At 51.1% G+C, this 23,013-nt stretch overlaps 1 protein-coding gene across 1 annotated transcript; it reads right to left on the bottom strand.

Moving 5' to 3' along the window:
* Positions 1 to 3,720: 3,720 nt before the first annotated feature.
* KY (kyphoscoliosis peptidase) lies at positions 3,721 to 21,680 on the bottom strand. The gene is made up of 12 exons (XM_069024472.1): positions 21,548 to 21,680; positions 20,499 to 20,561; positions 18,364 to 18,426; positions 16,705 to 16,779; positions 16,559 to 16,591; positions 15,946 to 15,996; positions 14,185 to 14,267; positions 13,718 to 13,826; positions 10,983 to 11,100; positions 6,549 to 6,737; positions 5,806 to 5,996; positions 3,721 to 4,989 (listed from the first exon to the last, which is right to left on the bottom strand). The coding sequence occupies exons 1-12, from the start codon at positions 21,678 to 21,680 to the stop codon at positions 4,082 to 4,084; spliced, it is 2,016 nt and encodes a 671-aa protein (XP_068880573.1). The 3' UTR covers positions 3,721 to 4,081.
* Positions 21,681 to 23,013: the final 1,333 nt, after the last annotated feature.

Raw genomic sequence — 23,013 nt, forward strand, 5'->3', positions numbered from 1 at the left:
GGTCACAGCTCTTGGAAAAGAGGTATGGAAATAGGAAATGACACTGGATGGGAGGAGAACCCAAAAGCAGGTGAGGTTCATCCACACATCATTGCAGCTGCCACTGCAGCTGGTGCCAGCCTGGTTTGAATTTGGGCAGTCTGGTGGAACTGCTGCATCAAAATACATCTGTGACCTCTTTTGGGGAAAATATTCAGTCTTTCCTCGAGGGAAGTATGTTGTTAGTGAGCAAACAAGACTTGTTTCTCTGGACTTGTTTTCTTTTGGGGTCTCCACAGTACTCCTGTGGCTGAGTCTTCACAGCCTTTGTACAGGCAAACCTTGGGATGAGGACATTCCATGTCCATAAGTTTCCTGTTCCTTTCCATCAGCTTCCCCTTATGTTAGAGCAGCTTAATGCTGTCAAGGAACAGGGATTCAAAAGCACCTGGTGCACACAGAGCCCAGCCATTGTGTCAGGCAGGTGAGTTCAGCCAAGGGGATGCCTGGCTGCAGACTGGGGCTGTGCTTGGGCTTGCACCTCTGCATCCCAGGGTTTAGAAATGTTCCAATCCAAAAGTCCTTGTATTTTGGCTTTCTTGTGGAATTGTTTGCACGAGGATGAAACCTTCAAATCCATTGGGGATTCTCATTGTGCAGCCTTTGGAATGAGGTGCTGAACTGCCCCCAGCTGGGGCTGGGCTGTGGTCATGTTCTGCACAAAGTCAGCAGTGGCCTCGGATCCTCTGCAGAGCTGTCCATGGGGAAGTGTTTTTGGAGCATCCACCCTGCCTGTCCAGATCTCGGGTAAGGACTTGTTGGTCATGGGGCATTTTGATAAAATCTGAACAGCAGAATACACCCAACTGTTTCCTCTTTGCAGATGAACCTGCAGATGCACCGAGTGTGTGACATTGCCAGAACCCTTAGGGATCCCTCACAGCTTTCAGTGAGGCCACCAATTTAATTTTTGAAATGATACCTTGAAAAGAGTAGTATATTTCCTGAAGATTTGTTAAGTTAGTTACTGAGTGTTGCATCATGCAGTTGGTGTTTTCAGAAGTTCAGGAGACACTTTGCCTTGTTTCTGATGTTCTCTTCCATATCCCTTCAGAGATATTTGGCAGTTCATGCCGGCAGAAGGGAAGAGCAAGCCTGAAGATGATCCATTTGTTTAATTAGCAGCTGTAATCCTACAGTTTTATCAATTTCTAATACCTGTAATAAGCTGCTTCATTCAGGGAGAAGCCAAAAAATTGGAACTAATGTGATCCAAAGTAACATCTGCAGTGGGGGAACGGCTGAGTTACTTCCCTGTGTTGCTGTGTGTGTGCTCTGTCTTTCCCAGCTTCTCTCTTTGCAGATGCCCTGAGATAACTGAGAAGTCTGTTCCAGAGCTGTTCTCCTGGTGTTGGAGCCTTGGCTGTGCTGAAGAATGTGCATTTTTTATGAGGGGGAGGAGAAGGAGCTGTGTTTATCCTGGAGGGAGATGTCACAGCAAGTGCAGACTTCTGAGATGCTTTTATCTGGGGCTGCAGGGCTTCTCAGGCATTCTCTGCCTTTGCAGTGTCAAACCTCCCTTGGACTAATCACCTGGCCCTGGAAGTTTTATAATTAATGAAGCTGGAGAGGAGGTTTGTGTCTTTGAACTTATGCCTTCGATAGCACTAGAGAATTTCTTGCATATTTGCAGGGCAGAGCCAATGTTTGTTTTCTGTTTGAGACAGAAGTGTGGAACTTTATTTGCATCACTTCCTGTTGTCCATCTGCAGAGGGGGGAGCTGTGCAGGCTCCATCTGTCTTTAGTATGTTACAGATGTTCTGCTGTGGGTGTGACAGTGCTTGGGGTCACTCTTTACTTTGAGGGGTTAAAGACTCTGGGACTGTAGATGTGTGGAATTGCAGCTGCCTGGGTTTTGCAGAGTTGGGTTGCAGGAACAGGGAATACTCCCTGAGGTTGTGCTAAGTAGGGGGCAATAATACATAAACTGTCCTCTCTACTCTCTTGGGGTAAGTTTTTGTTCCCCCTGCCATCTTGAGACAGAAATAGAGCATGTGGGCTTAGAGAGAGGGCTTGTGGAAGTGAGTCACTGAGACAAGGAGCAGGGACTGCGTTCATAGCGGTGTCACCTGCGGAGAGGCTTTCCCAACGTGTCTGTTTGTGTGCTTGTGCCTGTTTGTGTACGTGTGAGTGAGCATCCAATATGTGGTGCCATGAAGGGCCTCTGTACTTCGGTATCCTTGACCCTGTTCAGTGGAAGGAGTTGTTTCCTTTGGTCACTAAGCTCTCTGGGATGCTTCCTTATCCTGCCATTGTAAGAAGTGACGTATTTGACTGGATCAGCTTGACCTGTGAAATGAAAGCTACTGCAGTGTGTCCTCCTTGATCTGAAAAGTGGGATCTGAGAAAAAAGAACCCTTCTGCCAGGCACCAAAATAAACCAGGGCTGTCTGTGCTGACAGACAATACTTGCTTTAGCCTTCAAGGTCCTTAGACAAACAAAAGATCCCCGAGTCTGCCTCGCATCTGTGCTGCTCAGTCTGTGCTGATGCCCAGGGAGCGGGTGCCTGCTGGGCTCCACGGCTTGTTAGTGTTCCTGTGGGGAGGAGCTGCTGCCACCAGATTTTGAGGGCAAAGACACCGAGCTGTTTGGGGGAGGACTTAAAACCTACTTTTATGTCGCATATGGAGCATCTTGTCTCCAAGTACAAAAAGACTCTGAAGCTTTGCTGTGCTCCCAGCTTACCCTGGAGTAAGCCCTGTTAGCTTACATGTTGTGTTTATGCTGGCAGCTCCTGTCTGCAGCAGCCTGCATCGTCACAGAGAGTGCTGATCCTGGAATCTGGCTGCAGGTGCTCAACCCGCTTAAATGGGAACTTAACCCTGGGTGCTGGGCTGGAAGGAGTAATGTAGGAGTGAGCCTGCTGCAGGTGAGCAGCCCTGTGAGTGATTCCTGCCACCCAGGCACTGAGGAGGGAATGTAGGAATAACCCACCTCTTTTGTGTGGAGAATACAGCAGCTTTGGGAAGAGAATTCATATTGTTTGGTCAATGAAACAGAGTGCAAAAACATAACAGGTTTATTTTCAATCCAAGCTCAAACAGAATACCTCTTGGGTCATGCTAACGCTCACAGGCATCTGAATCAGTTATGAAAATGTTGCTCCATCTCAGGATGTGCATTTGTGATGGGGTTCAGTAGAAGCCCCCCTTTGCCTTGTGCGTGGAGGCGTTTTCCAAGAGAACAGCACCAAATGATTTGTTACAAGATAATAATGTCACTCAGCCTGCTGTCCCACAAAACCCAGTCAGTTGATAGCTGCAGTATTCCATAGACAGGTTGGAGTAAGGAGTGATTTCTGAGAACTTTATTCTCATTTTTATGGTAATTTTGGTTATTTGGAAACACCCATATGCTTCAGATATAATTACAGCAGAAAAAGTGTCTACAATACTCTAATATAAAAAGGTAAAAATGATTTTGTTTATTGTATTTAAGAGTCAGTGTAAAAAGTATTTTTCCAGTATTATTGAAATCTGTAAGACAGTGAGGTGCACAAGGAAACTTCATGTTGTATCCTCTTCCTAACTCCTCTTTCTCCTCAGATGTATTTTGCAACTTGACTAAAGTTATACAGAAACTTGGTTTAAATATCCTGAAGTTCCTCGTGTCCAGTGTTGCTGCTCAAAACCAGGGTGCACTTTCTTCATCCTGCCCCATAACTAGGTGAATTCTTGGAGTAGCCCTCGTAAGACTTTTCTTATGGTCCGTAACTTGGAAACCAGCAATCCCTGCTGGCACAGAATGCCCTGCAGACAGTCAGTTGTTTTCTTGTAAGTATTTGCCTGGACAGTGTTACTGAAATATAGGCAAGGGTTTTATCTCATGTCTTCCACTGCTGCTCCTTTTCTTAACAGGATTTTCTGCTTCCTTGGCCATCTTTGAGCCCACGGTCTTGCAAAAGCCTGCAAGTGTTATCCTGCATTTGTTGAAAGAACAGATTTGGTTGAGAGAATGAGCGATCTCCAAAAGGTGCTTTGGTTTGGGGCACGCTGGGGAGGTTGGTTCATGCAGGTGAATGAAAGAACAAGGAGTGGGTGTTACTGGGTCTCAACTTCGTATTTGAGGACGTGCGAGTAGAAGCTGTGGTTGGCGTTCTCGTGCACCATCACAAACACCTCTCTGCACCCCGAGGTGTTGCAGGTTCCCTCCCAGCAGTCCCTGTTCTGGGTGAGAGGGTGGATGTTCTCAGCCTGGACCAGCACCTTGGCGACGCCGTGCATTTTGAGTTTGAACTGGACGTTGCGGTTGGCCGGCAGCAGGCCCGAGAGTGGCTCCAGGATCTCGTAGTCTTGCAGCCACTTGCTGTAGCTCTGGGGGAAGGCTGGCCACTTCACCTCTGTGTTCAGGCACCTGATGAGGTAGTTGAAGATGTAGTCGTAATTACCAGGGTCCGCCTTCTTCTTGGAGTAGATCTTGAGAACGAAGCTCCCTGCGTGCGGGAGGTGGACCTTCAGCTCGATCTGGTTCCCGCGGTGGATCTGCAGCACGTGCCGCCTGCCCATGTCCTCGGCGAGGCTGCTGCCGTCGGCGTGCAGCGAGGTCAGGACGCTGATGTCCTTGCCCAGGGTGAAGGTGAGGGAGCAGCGCCCGTCGTTGGTGTGCAGGACGGGCTCGCGGTGTGATGGCTGCAGGAAGCCCTGGCGCTCCGAGAACCAGCTGGGCCCGACGGGCTGGTGCAGCTCCTTGGGGAAGCGCATGGCCTTGTCCACGGACTCGCACTCCACCACGTACTCCACCACGCACTTGTAGACGTCGTCTGAAGCCTCAGCCTTGGAGGGCTTGGCAAAGATCTCCAGCTTGTGACTCCCTGTCTTCTGTGGGTAGACATCCAGCTTCATTCCGTGTTTTTTCAAAGTCATCAAACCGTGTTCATCTGTTCCCTTCAGCTTAAACATGAATAACATGCTGGAACGGCAGTCCACGGATACAGAGGCTTTTCCTTTTACTAGGAAATACAAAAGAGAAGAGGCTGCATAGGAGCATCAGTACAGTTTTTGCATGTACCCCCTGTTCTGGGAAGGCTAATCTGGCCCAGTAAATTGGTGTTTCTCTAGCAGTAAAACCAAGAGCTGCAACTGGCAGGTCGTAGCTTGTCAGCTGTTTGCATAGACCAGCGTCCTTCAGAAAGAATGAGAGTGGCCTTTGTTTGGGAGATGTGCATTTATCCTCTTCTGATATACCCTGACATGGAGCTGTGGTCTGAGAGAATGTGAAAGCCTGTGTGAAATATAACTGAAAGTATGGGGCAACCTGGTCTAGTAGATGGTCTAGCCCATGGTGCGGAGTTGGAATGAGGTGGGCTTTAAGGTCCCTTCCAACCCAAACCATTATGGACTTCTGGAATTCTGTGATCATCAAGGGCTGAATTAGAGGTGATTAGACCCAACTGCCAGCCCAGGAGCTTCAAAGTGCAGGAGCTCTCCAGTATGTGGATATGAGATTAATCTACCTCCCTGTGAGCCTGTTCCCAAACAGCTTGAAGTCTTCATTAAGTCCTAAAATGTTGATGTCCTTAAGTTTTAACTCTGATCTTAGCATTGACAGATTAGCCATCCAGTTAAATTCCTGCAGCTCTTGGAAAACCCAAGGAAAGGGGGTCTTAAATGTGGGCCTTGTCATTCAGTCATGGCACCTGAGTGCCTTTATGTTAAAGGAGCTGATGGACTCACTCAGGTTGCTCAGTATTGCCCAGAGAGGTGCCCAGTGGTGTGTGCTGGATGTGGGATGCAGGAGGGAAGGTGCTCTGTGGCTTCTCCATTACCTGTGTGGATGACGGGAGTCTCGGGGTGTGTGGCCAGCAGCCCCAGCGTGTAGAAGTTGCTGTTGTGCAGCATGTTGTTCTCAAACTCCTTCAGCGTCAGCGTGGGCTTAAGAAGCTGCCAGTTACTGTTATCTGGGAAGTGATTGTTAATGAACAGGGCCGGGTGAGTCAGAAAGTAAAACTCATTGTACCTGGGAGAAGGGAGAAATTAGGGAAAATGAGTAATTACAAATAGTGAATTCTTCCCCCGCACAGTGGTGGTGGTTTCAGCAGGAGGATGTTGGAGTGGTTTGAGCTACTGATAAACTGAGATCCGTGGGTTTGAAATTCCCCAGGCAGAGAAGAAACCTGAGCCCTGGTCTTCTGTTTCCAGGGCAAATGCTGAGCTTTGGGATAAACCCTGGGTATTTGCACTATTCCCTTGCACCCACAGGCTCCTGGAAAAAGAGGGAGGCACTGGGTGTTGACTCCAATCGATTCACAAAAGCTGTGAATCGAGTGCCACGGACTGTTGCCTAAACTGAAGCTGTGATAAGCAAACCCAGTTGGCTTTTGGTAGTTTGTGACTTGCTGCTCAGGGCTGCTGCCTCTCTACAGGCCGTGCCCCCTGCCTTGTACAGGCAGCCTGGGTACCTCGCTCACGGCTTTGGGTACCAAATGCACCTGTTTGCTTTGCCAATCCCATCAGCTTTCCTTCTGCCTTTGTGGAGGGTTTATGTACTAAGAGAGGGGGGGTTCTTTACCTGTAGGTGAACTTGGTGAAGGAATCATCCACAGAACCACTCCCCCAGGTGCTGTCCAGTAAATGCCACCTTCCCTCAAGGTAGACGGCGTTCCAGGCATGGTCAGAGTCCCCTGTAAAGGTCTGCCCTGTCTTGTACCCGTGTCCCTTGGCATGTCCTGAGAGCTTCTTGCACTGAATCCCTGCAAGACTGGAAGGAAACGATAAGCTGCAGCAGGAGAGTCCTGTTTTAAACCTGTCAGGTATTTCTGGGGAAGGAGAAAAGGTGATGCTGCCTGAGGTGTTGGGTGGGGCTGTTTTTATAGCCTTTGCACAGAGACTCAGGTCCTGCTGGAGGAAGGGCCTTTTCACTCCCAGTTTTTGTGTATTCCCAGTCTTTTTGCCTGATGCGCCATCAATTCAGCACTGTTAGAGGATGACAGAGATAAAGTGTGCTTAATTGCTCTCTGTCTTGTTACTCAGTGGAATCCCTTTGCTGCTGTCCACAATTAGCCCATGTAATTATAAATTAAAAGCACAGGCTGTTCTCTCCCCGTGACTGTGGGCCTGGTGTTTGACACCAGCTAAGGTATCTCAGACCTCATGGGATTGTGGATGCTGATTTAGTTTCCTGAAAGAATGAGCTTGTGCTTGCCCAGGGTAGAAATGATTAAATAGTCTCTTTCTAAAAACATGATGAATACCTGTGTGGATGTGTAAATAAGATTTAAATAAGCACTGTGTTAATAAGCTCTCTGCTGATGGATTCTAACATTGGCATCTTATTTCACCATTAATCTAAAATTGCTTCACTTGGAGCGTTGTCTTTTGTGTAGGACAGCACTGACATTTTTCTTCTTCATTGAGAAGTGTGTTAAAAGGAACAACTACCTTAAGTAATAAAGTGTGCAGGCTTCTAGAGAGAGATTGTCTGCATCATGTGGGTTTAGCTCAGGAGAAAAGTGATATTTATGGGGAAGATAATTAGCATGGTTGTTAAGAAGTGGAGGCCTGATAACAGATACTGGCTGGCAATCGGCAGTGCAGTGGAGCTTGTAGGGAGGGCTGCTTTTTCCAGGGAGAGGATGCTGGTTTCCAGGGGAGGTGGGCACTTGAGCAAAGGAAAGGATGGAGCAGTGATAGTGGGCACTGCCTGTTCCATGAGTATCCAGAACAAACAGGCCAGGCTGGAAGGAATGCCACGGAGAAACCTGGTGCTGCAGGTGGTCTGGAAAGCCCTTGCCAGCCCACAGGCCCCTGTGAGTCAAATTCTATCGTGGAGCTGGGCAGTAAATCTGGAACAACTCCACTGACAAGACTGGTGAGAGCCTGGATTTGCATGATGTAACTGAGACTAGGAGCTGGCCTGGGAGCTTTAGGGAAGATTTGATCCTAGGAGTTTCAAGGAGCTAAGTACCAAATTCCCACTAATTTCATGGGGATTGGCGTCTAATCCTTCTAGGCTTCTCTAGACATTCTTGTTAGCTGGGATATTCAGAGGGAACATTAAGGGACAAGTTCTGCTCTCACGGTGCTCTCAATTACAGTGAACGTTGGCAAAGCAGCAAGAGTTTGTGCTTGGATGTGTTCAAAGTTCCCAAAATAAAGACCAGAGCATTTAAACTGGTCTCTCTAGTAATGGGCAGACAAAAATCCAAGCTAAAACATCCTGTAAAGGAGCAATTCTGTATTGCTGAAAAGGGTGCTCGTGTCTCTCTTCTTGTGTCAATGACTTTATGTAGATAAATTAAGCAGGCAGAGAGAAGATTGGGAAGATCTCCAGAACTGGTTGAGGTGGCAGTGTGAGGTTGAAGATGACCTAGATATAAAATGGACTGGAAGAACTGAATTAAGAAACAGTTGGCAACATTTGCTTGGTGCAGCAAGGAGATTAAACACAAAGTTGTTTTTCTGCCTCAAAAACAGTTGGAAATAGTCTGGCTCTTACTACAGGTGTCACTGGAATTCAATGGCATCTTCTTCCCTTTGATTTTAGGTTGACTTTGATCATTTCATCTAAAAAAGGAGCAAATCTGGCTTCTCCAGAAGGAGACAGAATGGTTTATGCTTGTGGTAGGTAGGTGTACGCCTCTGTGCCTGAAAAGAGGAAAGCTGCTGCCTGCAGGAAAGGGGAGAAGCAAGAGGATGTGAAATCTGGAATACTTACTGACAGGTTATGAAGAAGGCACAGCTAGCTGAGTGGTCAGATCCCCTTTGGGCAGTGAGGCCAGCTTTGCTTCCAAAGCTGCTGAAACCTCTCCTGGGAGAATAATTGTTGTGCCTTCATCACTAACCCTGGTGAGCGAGTGTCTCCCTAATTCCAGGCTGTGAGGTTTGCCCTAAATTGGATTCATGGATTTGCACTGCTTCACTCAGCCATGCTGCCTCCTCGAGTCTGCTTGTCAGCTGGGAAGCCAGTACTTGATAAGTGCTGCTGAAATATTGGTCAGGAGCCTGTGTTTGCATTCATTGCTATCACACCTGATGTTTGGAAAGTGATGCCTTATGGCCAGCTTCCCACTATCCGTGCCCACCTCTCCTCTCTGACAGGAATCTCAGCTAATGGGAAGAAGTCTGGCTGCCAAAGCTGTGGTCAGAGGTGACACTGTTGTGTCTGCAGCAGGAATTGTTCCCTCTGGCACTGGGACAAGTAGGACTCAATCAACGTCAGCCGTTGCCTTCGGGAGGACCTTTGGGGGGACTCCTGGTGACTGGCAAATTGGGTTGTTTGTTCAAGTTCCCTCACAGGAGCTAGGGAGAAAAGGCATGTTAAAACACCTTTCCCCCCAAAACCTGGCTCTGAAAAGCCTTTCAGTAAGATGAGTGCTCTTTGCCTCCTGCCTTTCTGCTTAGACTCAGCATAAGAGCAGAACAGAGCACAGGAAGAAGGGGTGAGGAGATCTCTGTGCAAGAAAGGGGTGTTGTTTTCAAGTACAGTTTTTCAGGACAGGAGCTAAACATTTTGCTAATATTTGACAATATAATAGTCTGGATGACTGGGAGGTTTCCTGAATCACATGGTGACTAATCAGCCTGGAACTGAGGAATTGCGGGTAAATCAACAGAGCCTTTAAATAGTCAGAGATATCCTTGGAAAGATTAATGCTTTTAATGAACTAAGCATATGCTTTTTAATGAATAGATGCAAATTCCCCCCTTCTAACTGCTAATAACTGTTCCATAGGGTGCAGCTATAAATGCATACTTCACCATCCTGTTTCTTTACTCTTTAGAAGACAAGATCCAATATCATAGAATGGTTTGGATTGGAATGGACCAAACTATATTGTGGGATATGTTGTTGGCTGCAAGCATTTACCACTTCAGCATCTGGCACAGTATGCTGGGGGGTTTTTTTTAAGTCTCTCCTTTTCCCTGTAGATTTTGTCTGTTCCATGGTGAAAACCTTCTCAAATCCTTTTGGAAAGCCAATTGTTACTTGCATGTGCTATTAATAACTGGTCTGTGATTTTTCCAAGGGAATGGAAGCTGCTCCCTGGGGGGGCCACCTTGCAAGCCCACCCTCTTGGGATGACTTCCTAAAGTCTCTTCCAATCTCCTGTCCCTGAGCTGTCAGGTCCAGTTTTCTCCTTTTGGGCAACCCTTCTGCCTAAGGCTGATCCCCAAACTCTCCAAGCACCTTCATTGCTTTCCTTGCTCTGGGTTTTGGGGGTTGCCTTGTGCAACAGCCATCTCCTTTCCTTACTGGGTTGGAGAAACGTGAGGGAGAAGGGATTGGGGCTGCACCCTGTGCTCCCTACCAAGGAAGGGGGTGCCTCTTCTTAGAAATGGCTTTGTGACTGTAAAGCCCTGCTCTGTGGAGGAGTTTAGGTGACTAATCCCCAGTGAAGTCCACAAGATTTTGTTGGCAGAAGAAAGGATTTTAGTCATTAAATGGCAACGTGGCTACGAAATGGGAATTGCAGTATTGGCCTCAACAGTGCTGCACCCTGAGCTTGGCCACAGAAAAGAGTGTGGCAAGTGCAAGGCAGTGTCCCTGGAGTGTTCCTGGAGGGGACAGGGCATCTCCAGAGGGTTTGGGGGAAAGTTCCTCCTGGGACTCTGCCTACCTCTTGTAAGGGAGCATCTTGGAGACAGCACTCCTTGTTCAAGTCTTGTGATGGTTTTAACCTTCACATCCAGATACTCCAAGGAAAATTCTACTTCTTCTAATCAAATTAGCTCCGTGTTTTCATCTGCCATTATGTTAATGCAGTACGAAGCTCAGCAGATGGCACCAAGTAAATTATGCTGGGGAGGGGGGTGGAGGGAGTGGAGGAGGGAGCAAAATTGACCTTTCTAGGACTTGCTGTTTTTCCACAGCATGGTTTGAAAGCTAAAGTTCCACGTCCTGCTTGAAGTCACATCAGTCAATGCAAAGGCAGACAGGATAGGCATGGAGATGACAAGGAATGTTAACTCTCCCTGACACTGAATGTTTCTGAACTGAATTTACCTGCACATATGTTCAAAGAGCTCGGCGTAGCCCTCACAAATGCTCTTGCCCATCTGAAGCACATCTCTGGGCTTGCTCGACAGCTGGCTTTTGTTGTGGTAGCCCACGACGTCGTATTCTGGGGGGAGGAACACAGACAAAAGTTCATCCGAGAGCCTGAGGCAATGGGATCGATGGGCAGCAGGAGCAACGCTCGGATCGCTTTTCATTTCCGTAGCGGAGCGGAACGAGCCGTGGCTGTGCTGGGAGCTGGCCTGGACACCTCTGGGGCAGAGGGACAGCTCTGTCCCTCATCACCCTTTGCTCTAAGCTTGGGCTGGGGTTCAGCAGCTGAATCCAAGTGGGAGGAAAACTTTGATTTTTTTGGACAAAATTAGTGTCCTCAGGAGTTGTCCTCAAGCGGAGGATCTACAGTCTCAAGAGTTCCCAGTACAAACCAGGACATGCTGTATCTGAGGGAGTCGGATTGGTGTTACCTCAAAAGAAACTGCTGAGATTTTTGCACTCTTTGCAAGCAATTTATAGTAAAAATACTTGAAAAGCAGCTTGATGGGAAACACCTGAAGTGGTTTGTTGCAATGAGTCCTGGAATTGTAGAATGGTTTGGGTTGGAAGGGGCCTTAAAGCTAATCTCATTCCAATCTCCTGCCAGGGGCAGGGACACCTTCCATTAGACCAGGTTGCTCCAAGCCCTGTCCAGTCTGGTCATATCAATACCTGGAAGCTCAGGAAACCTTGATTTGTTGGAACAAGTACACAACATCAGCACAGCAGGGCTCCTTCAGACAGAGCTTGTGGAACTGGTCTGGGAAGGTTAATTCAATACCACCAACCTTGGCCCTGTCCACAACCTCTTTCTTCAAATACAGATCTATTTTTCTGACAAAGCTCTCAGGAATGCTGCATCAGCTGGTTCCCCCTCCCCTCAGTGCTGGGGCAGAGGAGGAAAAGCAGCAGCAGGCTCTGTGTGTGCTTTGATGAAATGCTGCCACTGCTTGACTTTCATCCGAGGGGCATGGCCGGTGCCTCCTCGGCGCTGGCTCCAGGCACTGGGAAAGGCTGGCAGCTCCATCCTGGCTGTTCACTGACCACCAGCAAAGCTACAGGGCACTTTGGGGAGTGCTGGCTCCATGGGGCTTTCTCTTTGTGTACCACAAATGACAGCTAAAATAATTATTTCCTTTAGTGCTGATGCTCCGTGGGGATAGCAGCCCGTCACAGGCAGGAATTGAATGGGGTGGGAAAAGATGCCCAGAGAACAGTGTTCTCACTTAAAATCCATCTGAGGAAGGAGTTTATGTCATCAGTGCAATTCCAGGACAGATTCGTTGCATTTTTTCCAGCAGATTAAAATTCCCAACTTTGTTTCTTTTCCATGTGTGTAAATAGGGGTCAGTCTCACAGGAAGGAATGAGAGCCAGGGCCAAGGTGGTGTAACTCCATTGGAGGTGTGACCAGACGAGTCCATACCATCCAAGAGCCAGAGCACAAAGCCAAGCTTCCCAACACCAGGGGCCTGCTTGTCACCTTCAGAGCCACCCCCCACCACCAGAGCCCAGTTTTGGGGGGTGGACAGGGAGCAAGTGCTGATCCAGATTTCAGAAGCAACCTGGTCTAGTGGAAGGTGTCCCTGCCCGTGGCAGGGAGGTTGGAATGAGATGATCTTTAAGGTCCCTTCCCACTCAAACCATTCTAAGTTTGATCTCCATCCCTGGGCCGAGTCCCCACAACCTGATACAGCCCCTCCAGCACAGTCTGATGCTGGTGCCTTTGCTCTGGGAGTGTCCCAGTGCCACACAGGTACCACCAGGAACCATGCAGATGCCTTGCCCAGCTCCATGTCCCACACTGTCAGCTGTGTGACTGCAGTTCCTGCCTGTACCTGCACCTTTCCAACCCTCCTGAGAGCTGCAACCACTCAGGTTCCTCTGCCCCTTCCTACTCAGTCCCAAGGCCAGAGTTACACAACAGCCTGGAGATGGGAAGAGGAGGAGGAGGCAGCACTTGTAGCCTTTCCCATCTGGCACCTCAAAGGGGGCTTCTTGCCACCCCAGCGCCCTGATGGGGGGAAACTGGATATGCAACATGATGGCATTTTCCATAACATGAGCAGAAATGTTTCTTTCCCATTAAGTCTTGGAGGCAGAGAGGCAGAGCTGTCCTTTCCCTCACCTCCTACACATCCTGATGGGGCGCTGCTGCAGTGCAGGCCAAGTGATGGAGAGGAAAAGAGCAGGTTGGGCAGCACTGGCCTCATCTTGCATGCACTGGTATCAGCAGCTACAGGGTTAGCATGGTCAGGTCAGTCCCAAACTGCTTTAGTCTTGCCCTGAAATATGGAGAGTGCTGATTTCACTGCATGTCCTGAAGCCCAGGCTTTGACTTGCCGAGCACTGGTTATTCTCTTTCCACTGTTAACCCATTTCTGCCCACAATACCTGGGCCAGGCCTGGTTGGAGTCAGTCCATGCTCCTCAACATTCAGGGGATGTCTCTGTCCCTGACAGCTCTGCTGGGATCTCCTCCCCAGAGCTTTTACACCATCATGTACACACAAACCTTGTGGGGCCTGGCAGTGCGAGGAGAGGGACTGGGAAACACTCTGGGTGCATTTCTGGATAAAAACCTCCAGAAAGCCTTCATTCCACTCCCCACATGGAACTAACTCACAAATACAGAGTAAGCTGCCGTGGGTGACAGTGGCAGCCTTATCTTCAGTTGGAGACCTCAGCCTACCTATGTGGTGGCATATCCACATCCATATGGCTCGGACCTTTTCCAGGTCAGTGCGGGCTTGTTTCAGCAGGGCTTTGACCAGTTCCTCCACGCTGTTCTTGACGTTCACCTGTGTGTGGGGAGGAAGCACTGCAATGTCACGGTGAAGAAATCCCTGTGGTAGATCTCCTGGCCTCCCCATCTCTTGTTCTTCTGGAGCCAGTGAGACCCCACCTGCCAGAGATTGCTCTGCCTCTGGCTTCCTTAGAAATAGAGCTACAGTGCTGTAGGTCCATGTGTTTTTGGTTAGAGTTCCCAGAGTGGGATCTCTTTGCTGATGTTTAAAGGGAAAAGGTTTTTCACTTATTTGGGAGATTCTGCCACTGCCCCATAGCTCAGCCTAAGCTGGTGTTGGTGCTGGGAGCCAGGTTCATGGAACGTCCGTGCAGGGGAGCTGGGAGGAGGACGGAGGCAAAAGCAAGACTTACTTTTAACGCGTAGGCATCCAGCTTCTCAAATTGCTGCAGATCTACTGGCATGGATTTCAAAGAGGATCTGTCCCATGGATATGCTGTGAAGAAACGAGTTGTCATTGTTTTGGGAAGGGAGGAGGTGTTTTTCCTGGCAGTATGGTGGAACAAGGGGACAGAGCTCCTGCCTGGCCCATGGAGACATCCATCAGCGGGTGCTCAGGGAGCAGAGGACACGAGGGCACCCGCAGAGGTCCCTGCCAGCTGCGTGGAAAGCAGGAGCCAACCTGTCTAGTCTGCTAGGATTTGTGCAGTGCTGGAGTGCGAGCTGCCCCTGCAACTTTGGCACTGCATAACAGCATGGAAAATCCTGGGATATTGTGTGGAGGGATGGGAGAACAATGCAGGAATCAGGGAAAATCTGTACTGTGCAAGCCTTAGAAAACACATGACTTCTTAAAAAAAACCCAGTACTAAAGAGCTGGGTTTCTCTAGGAGTTTTGCATGGTAAAGGGCCACAATTCTGCCGGAGTTCAGGCACATAGGGAATGGAACACTGGGAGCAGTCGGACTGAACCTGCTGTGCCTACCCTCTGCATCTTTGCAGGCTCTGAGCTCCTGGTTCTACTCCGTGTGAACAAAGGGTTAATAACTTGCCCTAATTAACAAGATAAGTGATTTTTTTTGAACAATCTTGGAATGAGCTGACACTACTGCCTCCCATCAGTGAGCCATGGGGGATGGATGGACATATCCCCTGGACCTGAGCCCTCCCTGCTCTGCTGGCTGGAGAGAGGAGAACTGAGACAGCCATCTGCCTGTCCTGCGTTGTCAGGGCTGCTCAGGACTGAGAGATTCCTCTAGCTGTCTCTGCAGGATTGTTATTTCTCTGGGCTAAAAGGATTTAAAAGAGAACCTGAAGTGAAAACACTGTTGTGTGACTCCTGAGTGCTGGGAGAGGTGAACGGACGGTGCCGTGGAGCTGCTGTTTGCCTGGGTTGCCTTGGGCAGTGTAGGGGCACAGCTGGTCACTTCTGCCTTTGTTCCTGACCCTCATTAGGCAAGTGGGACACCCCTCTGCCTGCTCTGCAGGTGCTGGGAGTAGCAGGAGAGGCTCTCAGAGCATCCTGTCCCAGCTGAGGAGCCAGCAATGCCTCTGAAACTTGTATCCACCCTCTGCTCCTGCTCCACCTCCCCAAAATGGGCTCTGGCCCCAGCTCCAGCTCACTCTGGAGGTGGCCAGAAGATCTATTCCTGGCTTGCCAAGGTGTGGTGTTAATGTGAGCCTTGCTCTTGGAAACCTCTGCCCAGGGAGGGGGTCTGGGGTATCCCTCATCCTGCATCCCAGTGCTGCCTGCCAAAATCAGCGTGTAGGCACACGGCACCTGTTTCTTAACAGGCTGGTTTGTTTGTCTGTGTTCTCCCTGAAAAGAGCTGTTACACTGACCTAAAGGGAGAGAAAGCAGATTTACACCTTCAAAGGTTCCCACTCTCTGCAGCTCTGAAAATGACTTTTTGCCTTTTTGGTAAGAGGATGGTCTTTTTGTTTTAAATGTGGTTATCAGGTTTTGTCTTTGCCAGGTTCTATCTGCAGAGGCTCTGTGCAGGAGTGGGATCCACAGTGCCTGGGACAGTCCTGTGCCTTGTGCCTGTTTGCCTTCCCTGGGGACAGAGCCTTGGGAAGGGCTTGGGCTCGTGTGCCATTCCCCAAGGCGCTCCCCCCTGCCGTCCCGACGAGCAGGGGCTCGGGAAGCTCCTCCTGTGCTAGTGGAGAGTTACCGTGCAGGTCCTTCGCTCCCGGTGGCCGCGGGGCCTCAGTCCTCTGGAAACCTGCAAAGCAAGGAAGAGAGGGGTGGGGAGGAGGTTGTTGCCCGCAGAAGAACAGACAAATAGAAATAAATTTTTGTGGGGAGCAGGACTGGGTGGAAAAAGCTGGATCTGAGGCTTTTCTTTGCCCATTCCCTTCCGTTTGGACACGGATGTCAGCATCCTGCGGAGTGTGCTCCGCATCCCCGCCCTGCCATCCCGCAGAGTCCGCGTTCCCCAGCAGTCAGGCATCTCCTGTTCTAGCCCGAGGGTTGGGGACATCAAACCCCAGCCCACCACGGCCAAACCTCCCCAGGCGTGGAAGAAGGGAGCTCTGAGCTCCAGAGCTGTTAGGTGATAACCCCAGTGGGAGCTCTGCGGCAGCTGGGGGATTGCTGAGGGACACTGGAGTGTCACCGCCCGCCTTATCCCAGGGCCAGAGGAGGAGGAGACACCCACAGCCCGGGAGCAGAGGGATTTTGCTCCTCAAGCCCCAGCCATGGGCAGTGTCAGCAGCATGTGCCCTTCAGCAGCCTCCCAGGGGAGGGAGAGCCCGGAGACACGCCGTGATAAAGCAGAGCCTCACCTTTGTTGTCATGTCCTCTCAGCCTCTGGGAACCTGCAACAAGCCCGGCAGGGTTAGTGGGATCCCCTCAGCCCTCCCGGACTCCCCGGCTCAGGGGAAGGGAGGATGGGCTGAGCCCCTGCCGGGGTTTAAAGCTGGGGCTGTACCTTTTCCCAAGGAGAGTCTCTTGATGAGCTGGGGGCTGGTATCCTCGTGGTGAATCTCCACTGTCACCTGGGTTCCTGCAAGAAACAGTGATAAACTCCCTAAAAAGGGGAATCTAACCAGGATGTGGAGGAGGGCAGGAGTGCCTGCCGAGGCAGCTCTTAGCTTCAGACAAAGCAGCAGCTCCGGTGATAGCCAAGGTTTATCACCATATTAAAGAGCTCTTGATGGAGCTACAGCAGGCAGACAATCAATGCCTTTCATTGATTTTTCTTGGAATTAAACAGAGAAAGGCTTTAAGTGATGAAAATGGTTAGACTTGTGATACTAAAATGTCTGACAAAGGCCACTGCCTGTAAGAGGCATTGTCCTGGCAGGGCCAGCTGTGGTCCAGGCATGCCCTGATGCTCCAGAAAAACCTTCCCTGGAAACCTGAGCTCTGGTCTTTAAAGTTTCAGAGAGGGAAATACCAGAAAAAGAGTGAGGGAATCTCTGATAAAAGCTACCTGAACTTTTTGACAGAGACTGCATTTTTTGGGCAGGTATTTCAGAAGCGTTTGCAGCTCCCGAGGTTCCCTGGAGGAGCTCCACACGCTCCTGGGCTTCTGTTTCGGATCAGGCAGAGGTTACTCGGGAGACCGAAGGTCAAGATGTTAATGCACCTCGGGGCTGCCTTCCAGTGATCCCTCCTACACATTCATCAAGAGCCTCATGACATTTGGGGTTTTCCTTGAAAGGCAGCTCTTGGAACCAGCTAATTAGGTGGGAATCTGCATTTTCATCGAAGAATGAGTTTTTCTGCAGCATTTACCTTTAGAAAAGTGAAGTTTCTCCCGTGATTATGCAGAGAGATTCAATGTCCTTTAAGCCCCAAAACCAGAAAGCAAGAAGAACTGTAAAGCCTGTAATAACCTAAATCTTAGAGCTTGACTCCAGTTCTAGGATGGTTGCAGGTATCAGGGTGTCAGGACAGAGCTGGCTGCTGTGTTTTGTCAGTTAATTCAAAGGTAAAATCAAGTTGTTTCTCAAAGGGAAGACTTTATGCAAATGGTTTGATTTCCTTAAAGTTTTTATATTTTCAGGGATCCCTTCTTATTGCTCAAGATTATTTTCCTCTGCTTTTTTTGTGGGTTTTCTCCCCAACTTTCACTTTCTAAGTTTTTCCCTATAAATTAAAATTCTTTGTTTTCAAGAAACAAACTTACTGGTGATGAATGCTTTCTGCTGATGAGTTTAAAAGGCATTTAACAAATGAGAAAAGTGATTCCACATGAACTTTTCAACGTGCTGTATCATTGCTTTAAAAACTGGTGGTATGAAATGGCTGCTGGTGCTTTGATGATTTTTTTATTTAACTATTCCTGATCATGATATCCTTCATAAAGAATCATAGAGTGGTTTGGGTCGGAAGGGACCTTAAAGATCCTCTTGTTCCAACTCCCTGCCCACTAGATCAGGTTGCTCCAAGCTCAGAGAAGCACTTGCTGTTCTCCTTGTGTTTTGTGGCCAGACAAGTCCTTGGCCAGCAAGTGCTTTGAGGGGCAGCTGTCCCAGGGTGGGATATTTTCTCTCTTTGGGGATGTTCTGAGGTTATTTCATTGGAGAAAAAGCTTGTTGGGAGCTCAGCGAAGCCCTGCTCTGTTTTTTGGGTCACCACTTACCTTTGTCGGGGCCCGAAGTGATGGGTGGTGCCTGCTCACAGGGATCCGCGGGGCCGCGCCGGCCTGAGGGCACGAAGGGAAACATCTCAGTGCCTTGCAGAGAGCGAACCGTCAGCAAGGATGGGGTTAAATCAGCCGTGCTCAGCAGTGAGCTAAGGAACGGCTCAGGAAGCTCAACCCTATTCTTCAGATGCAGAGATCTGGCCGGGTGTCTGACCCCTCTGCAGAGGGACGCTCCAGCCCAGCCTGCTGCTGCTCAGGGCGGGCTGCCTGGACCTTTCTCTGCTAAGCCACGGGGGGCTTAGAGTGCCAGGAAAGCAGTGGGAAGGTCTGAGTCCCTTCCCTGGGAGCTGCTCCGTAGTTCTGGGTCACCTCCTCAGATGTTCCTCCTCAGCTATTTCAGGGTAGAAGGCTGGGAATTGGCAGCGGAACACTGAGAACTAGCAGGGGGTGTTCGGAGAGGCGGGGAGGAGAGAAGGGCAGTGCTGGGGGCTTGGAGGTGAAGTGGGAACTTCGGTGTGGTTGTCAGCAGCTCATCCTCAGCTCTCTCCTCTGGGAGACCCTGGCTGTCCTGGCCCTGGAGTCCTCGGGGCAGAGGGAGGTGTGGGCAGCACCCGACGTGCCCAGGGTGCTCACAGGTGGCAGCAGCACAAATCCCTGCCCTGGGCAGGGAGCAAATGCCAGGGGACACCGAGCCCTCGCTCCGGGCTCTGGTGGCTGTTGGCCAGGGTGATCTCTCGCTCTTTTTCAAGGCGTTGGGATCCCCATCCCACCTCCACCAGAAGCCAGGGAGGAACCTGGATCTCACAGCTGGTCCGAGTCTGTCGGTGCCGTGTGGCCATGACAGGATCCTGTGGAGTGGGGCCACAGCCTCCTTGCCTCAGTGGGGCTGGGGATTATATAAGTGTGAAAATATTGTGGCATCACCTGGGGTGTCAGAGGCCTCATCAGGACACTAACTCGGCTGGTGAAAGGGGAATTCATTAACTCTTGTGGTGCCAGAGGAGCCAAAGCTCTGCCTGCTCCTCCAGTGTCTGAATTCCCCCCTCCCAGGGGTTTAAATTGTGCCTAAGGTAGAGCTGCAAGGGAAGGATTCCCATATGCATGCTAAATACCCCTGCCATTAACTCAGGGTGGGAAATGATCAATACCAGCTTCTTACTCACTGGTAGAGGAGGCTGACTCTGCAGCTCTGGTTGCAGAACCTCTTGTGCATGACAGAGGGAGAGAATGCAGGATATTTATCTGCTTCCTGGAGTGGAGGCTTTTGTTGCCTGCTTTGTAAAAAAAGCCCCAAAGTAGTGCCTTGCATGAGATGTCATTTGCTCCCAGACTGTGAGCAGCCATGGCTTTTGCACACTGCTATTGCTTGACCTGTGGAAGCAAAGTTCCTCCCTGGTGTAACTAAAATCCACTGACAACCTGACAATTACCTGTGTCTTGCTCTACCTTTGCCCCTGCCTTTCTCTGCTAAGCCATGGTAGGCTTAGAGTGCCAGGAAAGTAGTGGGATGGTCTGAGTCCCTTCCCTGGGAGCTGCTCCGTAGTTCTGGGGTCACCTCCTCAGATGTTCCTCCTCAGCTATTTTAGGGCAGAAGGCTGGGAATTGGCAGCGGAACACTGAGAACTAGCAGCCATATCACTCCTGGTCAGCAATCCCACCCACCTTGTGCTCAGTCTCTGAGGGGGGAGATGAAGAAAGGAGAGGTGGAGAGATGGTTGAAAAGGTTCTTTGCATCCCCTAGACCCTACTTTAAGCTGTGTGAGTGCTGGGGAAGTCTCTGGAAGCTCTGGCTGCAACCTGAGCAATTGGGGGCACTGAATTTCCCCTGCCATCAGCTGGCTGTGAAATGTAAGAGCTCCGTGCGCTTGTAATCCGATCGAGCAGGAGAATCCCTGCAGATGGATGTGCAGGGGCTCGGCAGTGCCACCCCTGTGCATGCTGCCCCACAGGGCATGGAGAGCACGGAGGGAGGGGATGCTTCCCAGGGCCCTCCGTGTGCCTCCTCTGGAGCCCCTGAAAGCGCTGGAAAGGGATGAGTTGTGTGATGAAGCACATTTATGCTCGAGAGGCACAGCTTGGAGCTCTGGGCTGTGTGCTGGGGTTGGTTTCTCACAGGGGAGAGGGTGACATACCGTTCAGCTCTGTGCCCCGGGGTGGCTGTGACCTGCTGTTCCCGTTGCCATCACCCGCCGAACCTGTAAGGTACAAACAGGACATTGGCAGGGCCCTCCTGGACTGAAGTGCTGGCACTGCCTGAAGGCCAAGCACCCCGAACCCTTTCATGCAACACACTCGCCCAGCTGAAGCCAGGTGTCATCAGGATCCACCTTCTGTCTCATCTGCAGCCTTGGCTGCAGTTCTTGTTGCTGAAGTACGAAATACCAGGGGGCAGGAGGTGCAGTAGTCCAGGTCTAAGCCGCTTGGTAGGATTTGCTCTTATTTGAGCAGGTGCTGGATGCCGTGCTTGGTGGAGCATGGGCACAACTTTGTGATAGCTCTGCCTGTAGTTGTTAGCCTGGGACTGGTTGTCCGAAAATTCAGCTTCTCTCCCAGGCTTTAGAGCAGGAATTCTCATTCTCCTCCTGATAGTTCTGCAGGGAAGCTCCCCTTGCAGTTGCAAAGCACAGTGGTAGCTTTTTGGAAGACCCTCTGCAGGATAGGGAGCTGGGCCAGGGACGCTGTCCCAAACTGTAGCTATAAATGGCTCAGGACAGTGATCCTCGGAGACAAAGCCTGGGCACGCTGCAAACAAAACAGTTCTGCTCCTGTACTCCGGGGCAGTGGGTGCTGCTGTGGGGTGAAACTGCCGAGCCCTCTCCCTGCTCCCCTCGCACAGCCCAGAGAGCCCGTGCGGGCAGCTCGGGGCCGGCGCAGGACACACACGGCGCAAACACAGCCCCGGCAGGAGTGTGCCCGTGGGTCCGTGCCCGTGCACCCGGGGCTGCCCGCACTGCAGCTGGGCAGGGCGCAGCTCGGAGCGGGGCTGCCGCAAGGCTCTGCTGCACCAGCGGAGACACGCTGCGCTTCTACACAAAAAGTTGGCGTTTTGGAGTTCGGCAGCATGTGTGCAAAGAGGAGAAAGAGGAGGGGAAGCCCAAACCCTGCTCCAAAGCCGCTGCTTCTCTTCTCCGCGTGCAGCTGCAGCCCTGCCCTCCCTCGCCCGATGCAGGCGCGGTGTTACCTGCGCCTCGGCCGCCTTCCGTCTGCCCCTCTCGCTGCCCCTTCTCCTTGCTCGCTGCCTCCTCGGGGCGCACGATAAGCAACAGATTGATGGTGACTGCACTGGGATCTGTCTTAAAGTCCATGGTACCCATCAGCGCATGGCCGGGGCGCCGGTGCTGCCGCCGAGCCGCCGCTGCGCCGAGCGGCCGAGAGTGCTGCCCAGCCTTGGCACGGCGAGCGCTCCCGCCCAGCGCAGCCCCGGCCCTGCCAGCTGCACCATCAGGGCTCTGCCAAAGCCGACCCTAATGAAGAGGTTACAAGTCACCTTTGAAAGGAAACCGCAGGAGGGATCCGTTTCCTAAAGCAGAGGAAGGAGCTGCGTTTCGGGCGGGGGGTCTGGTTTCAGAGCGTGCCCCCGGCTCCCTCCCCTCTCTCTGCCCTTTTCAGCTTTAAGCACTTGTCTACACTCAAATCCCCCAGCACCACTGTTCGCTGGGGGGGATTCGCTTCCCGGAGCTGGCACAAATCCTTAAAAGGCTTTCTCTTTGGATCCTGTCCCCCGGCAGAACTCAAAGGATGCTTAGGAGCGTAAATAATAACAAAACTGCTGCAGGAGGAGGGCGGCGGTGGGGAGAAGCGGCTGGAAAGGGGACACGAACCTTCGAAGCGGGAGGATGGGTCTCTGCAGGACTGCCTGGCCTGGAAAGGGACAGCAGAGGAGGGAACTGCAGGCTGCAATCCCGACTGTCCCAAAGCATCCAAAAACCCCACCTCTCTGCCCCATCAGCCCGCGAGCCGGGCTCCCGGGGTAGCTGGAGACGGCTGATCAAAAAGGAAAGCCCTGCAAATCCCTGGCTTTCTAGTAACTGTCCTAGCCCACAAAACGGGGGACATGAAGGGTTACAGTGCGGGTTAGACGGGCTCAGCTGGTCCCTGCAGCTCGCAGAAGGGGCTGGCAGGGACACGCGTTCTAATTTTACCACTGGCCCCTGTCCCGGCCGTGCTGCCAGCCCCCGCCTTGGCCGGGGGTCCCGGGGGAGCGACAGCACCTGTGGGCTGAAGGGCTCTCCGGCAGCCTTGGGAAAGGTTGTGGGAGGCACCCGCTGGCAGAGAGGGGGTTCGGGAGCGTGGCATGGGCAGGGTGCCTTTTTGTGGGTGTTGCTGGTGCTTTTCAGGCAGGAGAGTGAGAGCACTGGGCTCTTCTGCCTGCAGCTGGGGAAATTTGTTGTCCTGGATCCACGGGCAAGGGTTGGTACTACTACCTGGTGTTAGGTTACGGTGTTTGGAGACACGGGTTTTCCCGTGGATCTCTGTATAAATCCCGTCCCCTCCCAATCTCCTGCCCCTTTTCTGTTCCTGAGCCCCTTCCAGAGCATGGACAGCTGATACATCCCCGTGCTCGCCTGCAAATCCAGCCCTAAGCAGCTCCTCAGCATATCCAGAAATAGCGCGTGTGGCCACAGGGAACCTGCATCCATCCAGCTC

The sequence above is a fragment of the Aphelocoma coerulescens genome, chromosome 9 (assembly GCF_041296385.1).
Source record: "Aphelocoma coerulescens isolate FSJ_1873_10779 chromosome 9, UR_Acoe_1.0, whole genome shotgun sequence".
In the NCBI taxonomy this organism is placed as follows: domain Eukaryota; kingdom Metazoa; phylum Chordata; class Aves; order Passeriformes; family Corvidae; genus Aphelocoma; species Aphelocoma coerulescens.

What these genes read in the sequence shown, in the direction of transcription:
- KY (XM_069024472.1), bottom strand. Translation starts at nt 21,680, where the DNA reads ATGGGTACCATGGACTTTAAGACAGATCCCAGTGCAGTCACCATCAAT. An exon ending in GGAAGGCGGCCGAGGCGCAG is followed by an intron (nt 20,562 to 21,547) that starts GTAACACCGCGC and finishes TGTACCTTACAG; the next exon opens with GTTCGGCGGGTGATGGCAAC. An exon ending in GTGGATATGCCACCACATAG is followed by an intron (nt 11,101 to 13,717) that starts GTAGGCTGAGGT and finishes TCCTCCCCCCAG; the next exon opens with AATACGACGTCGTGGGCTAC.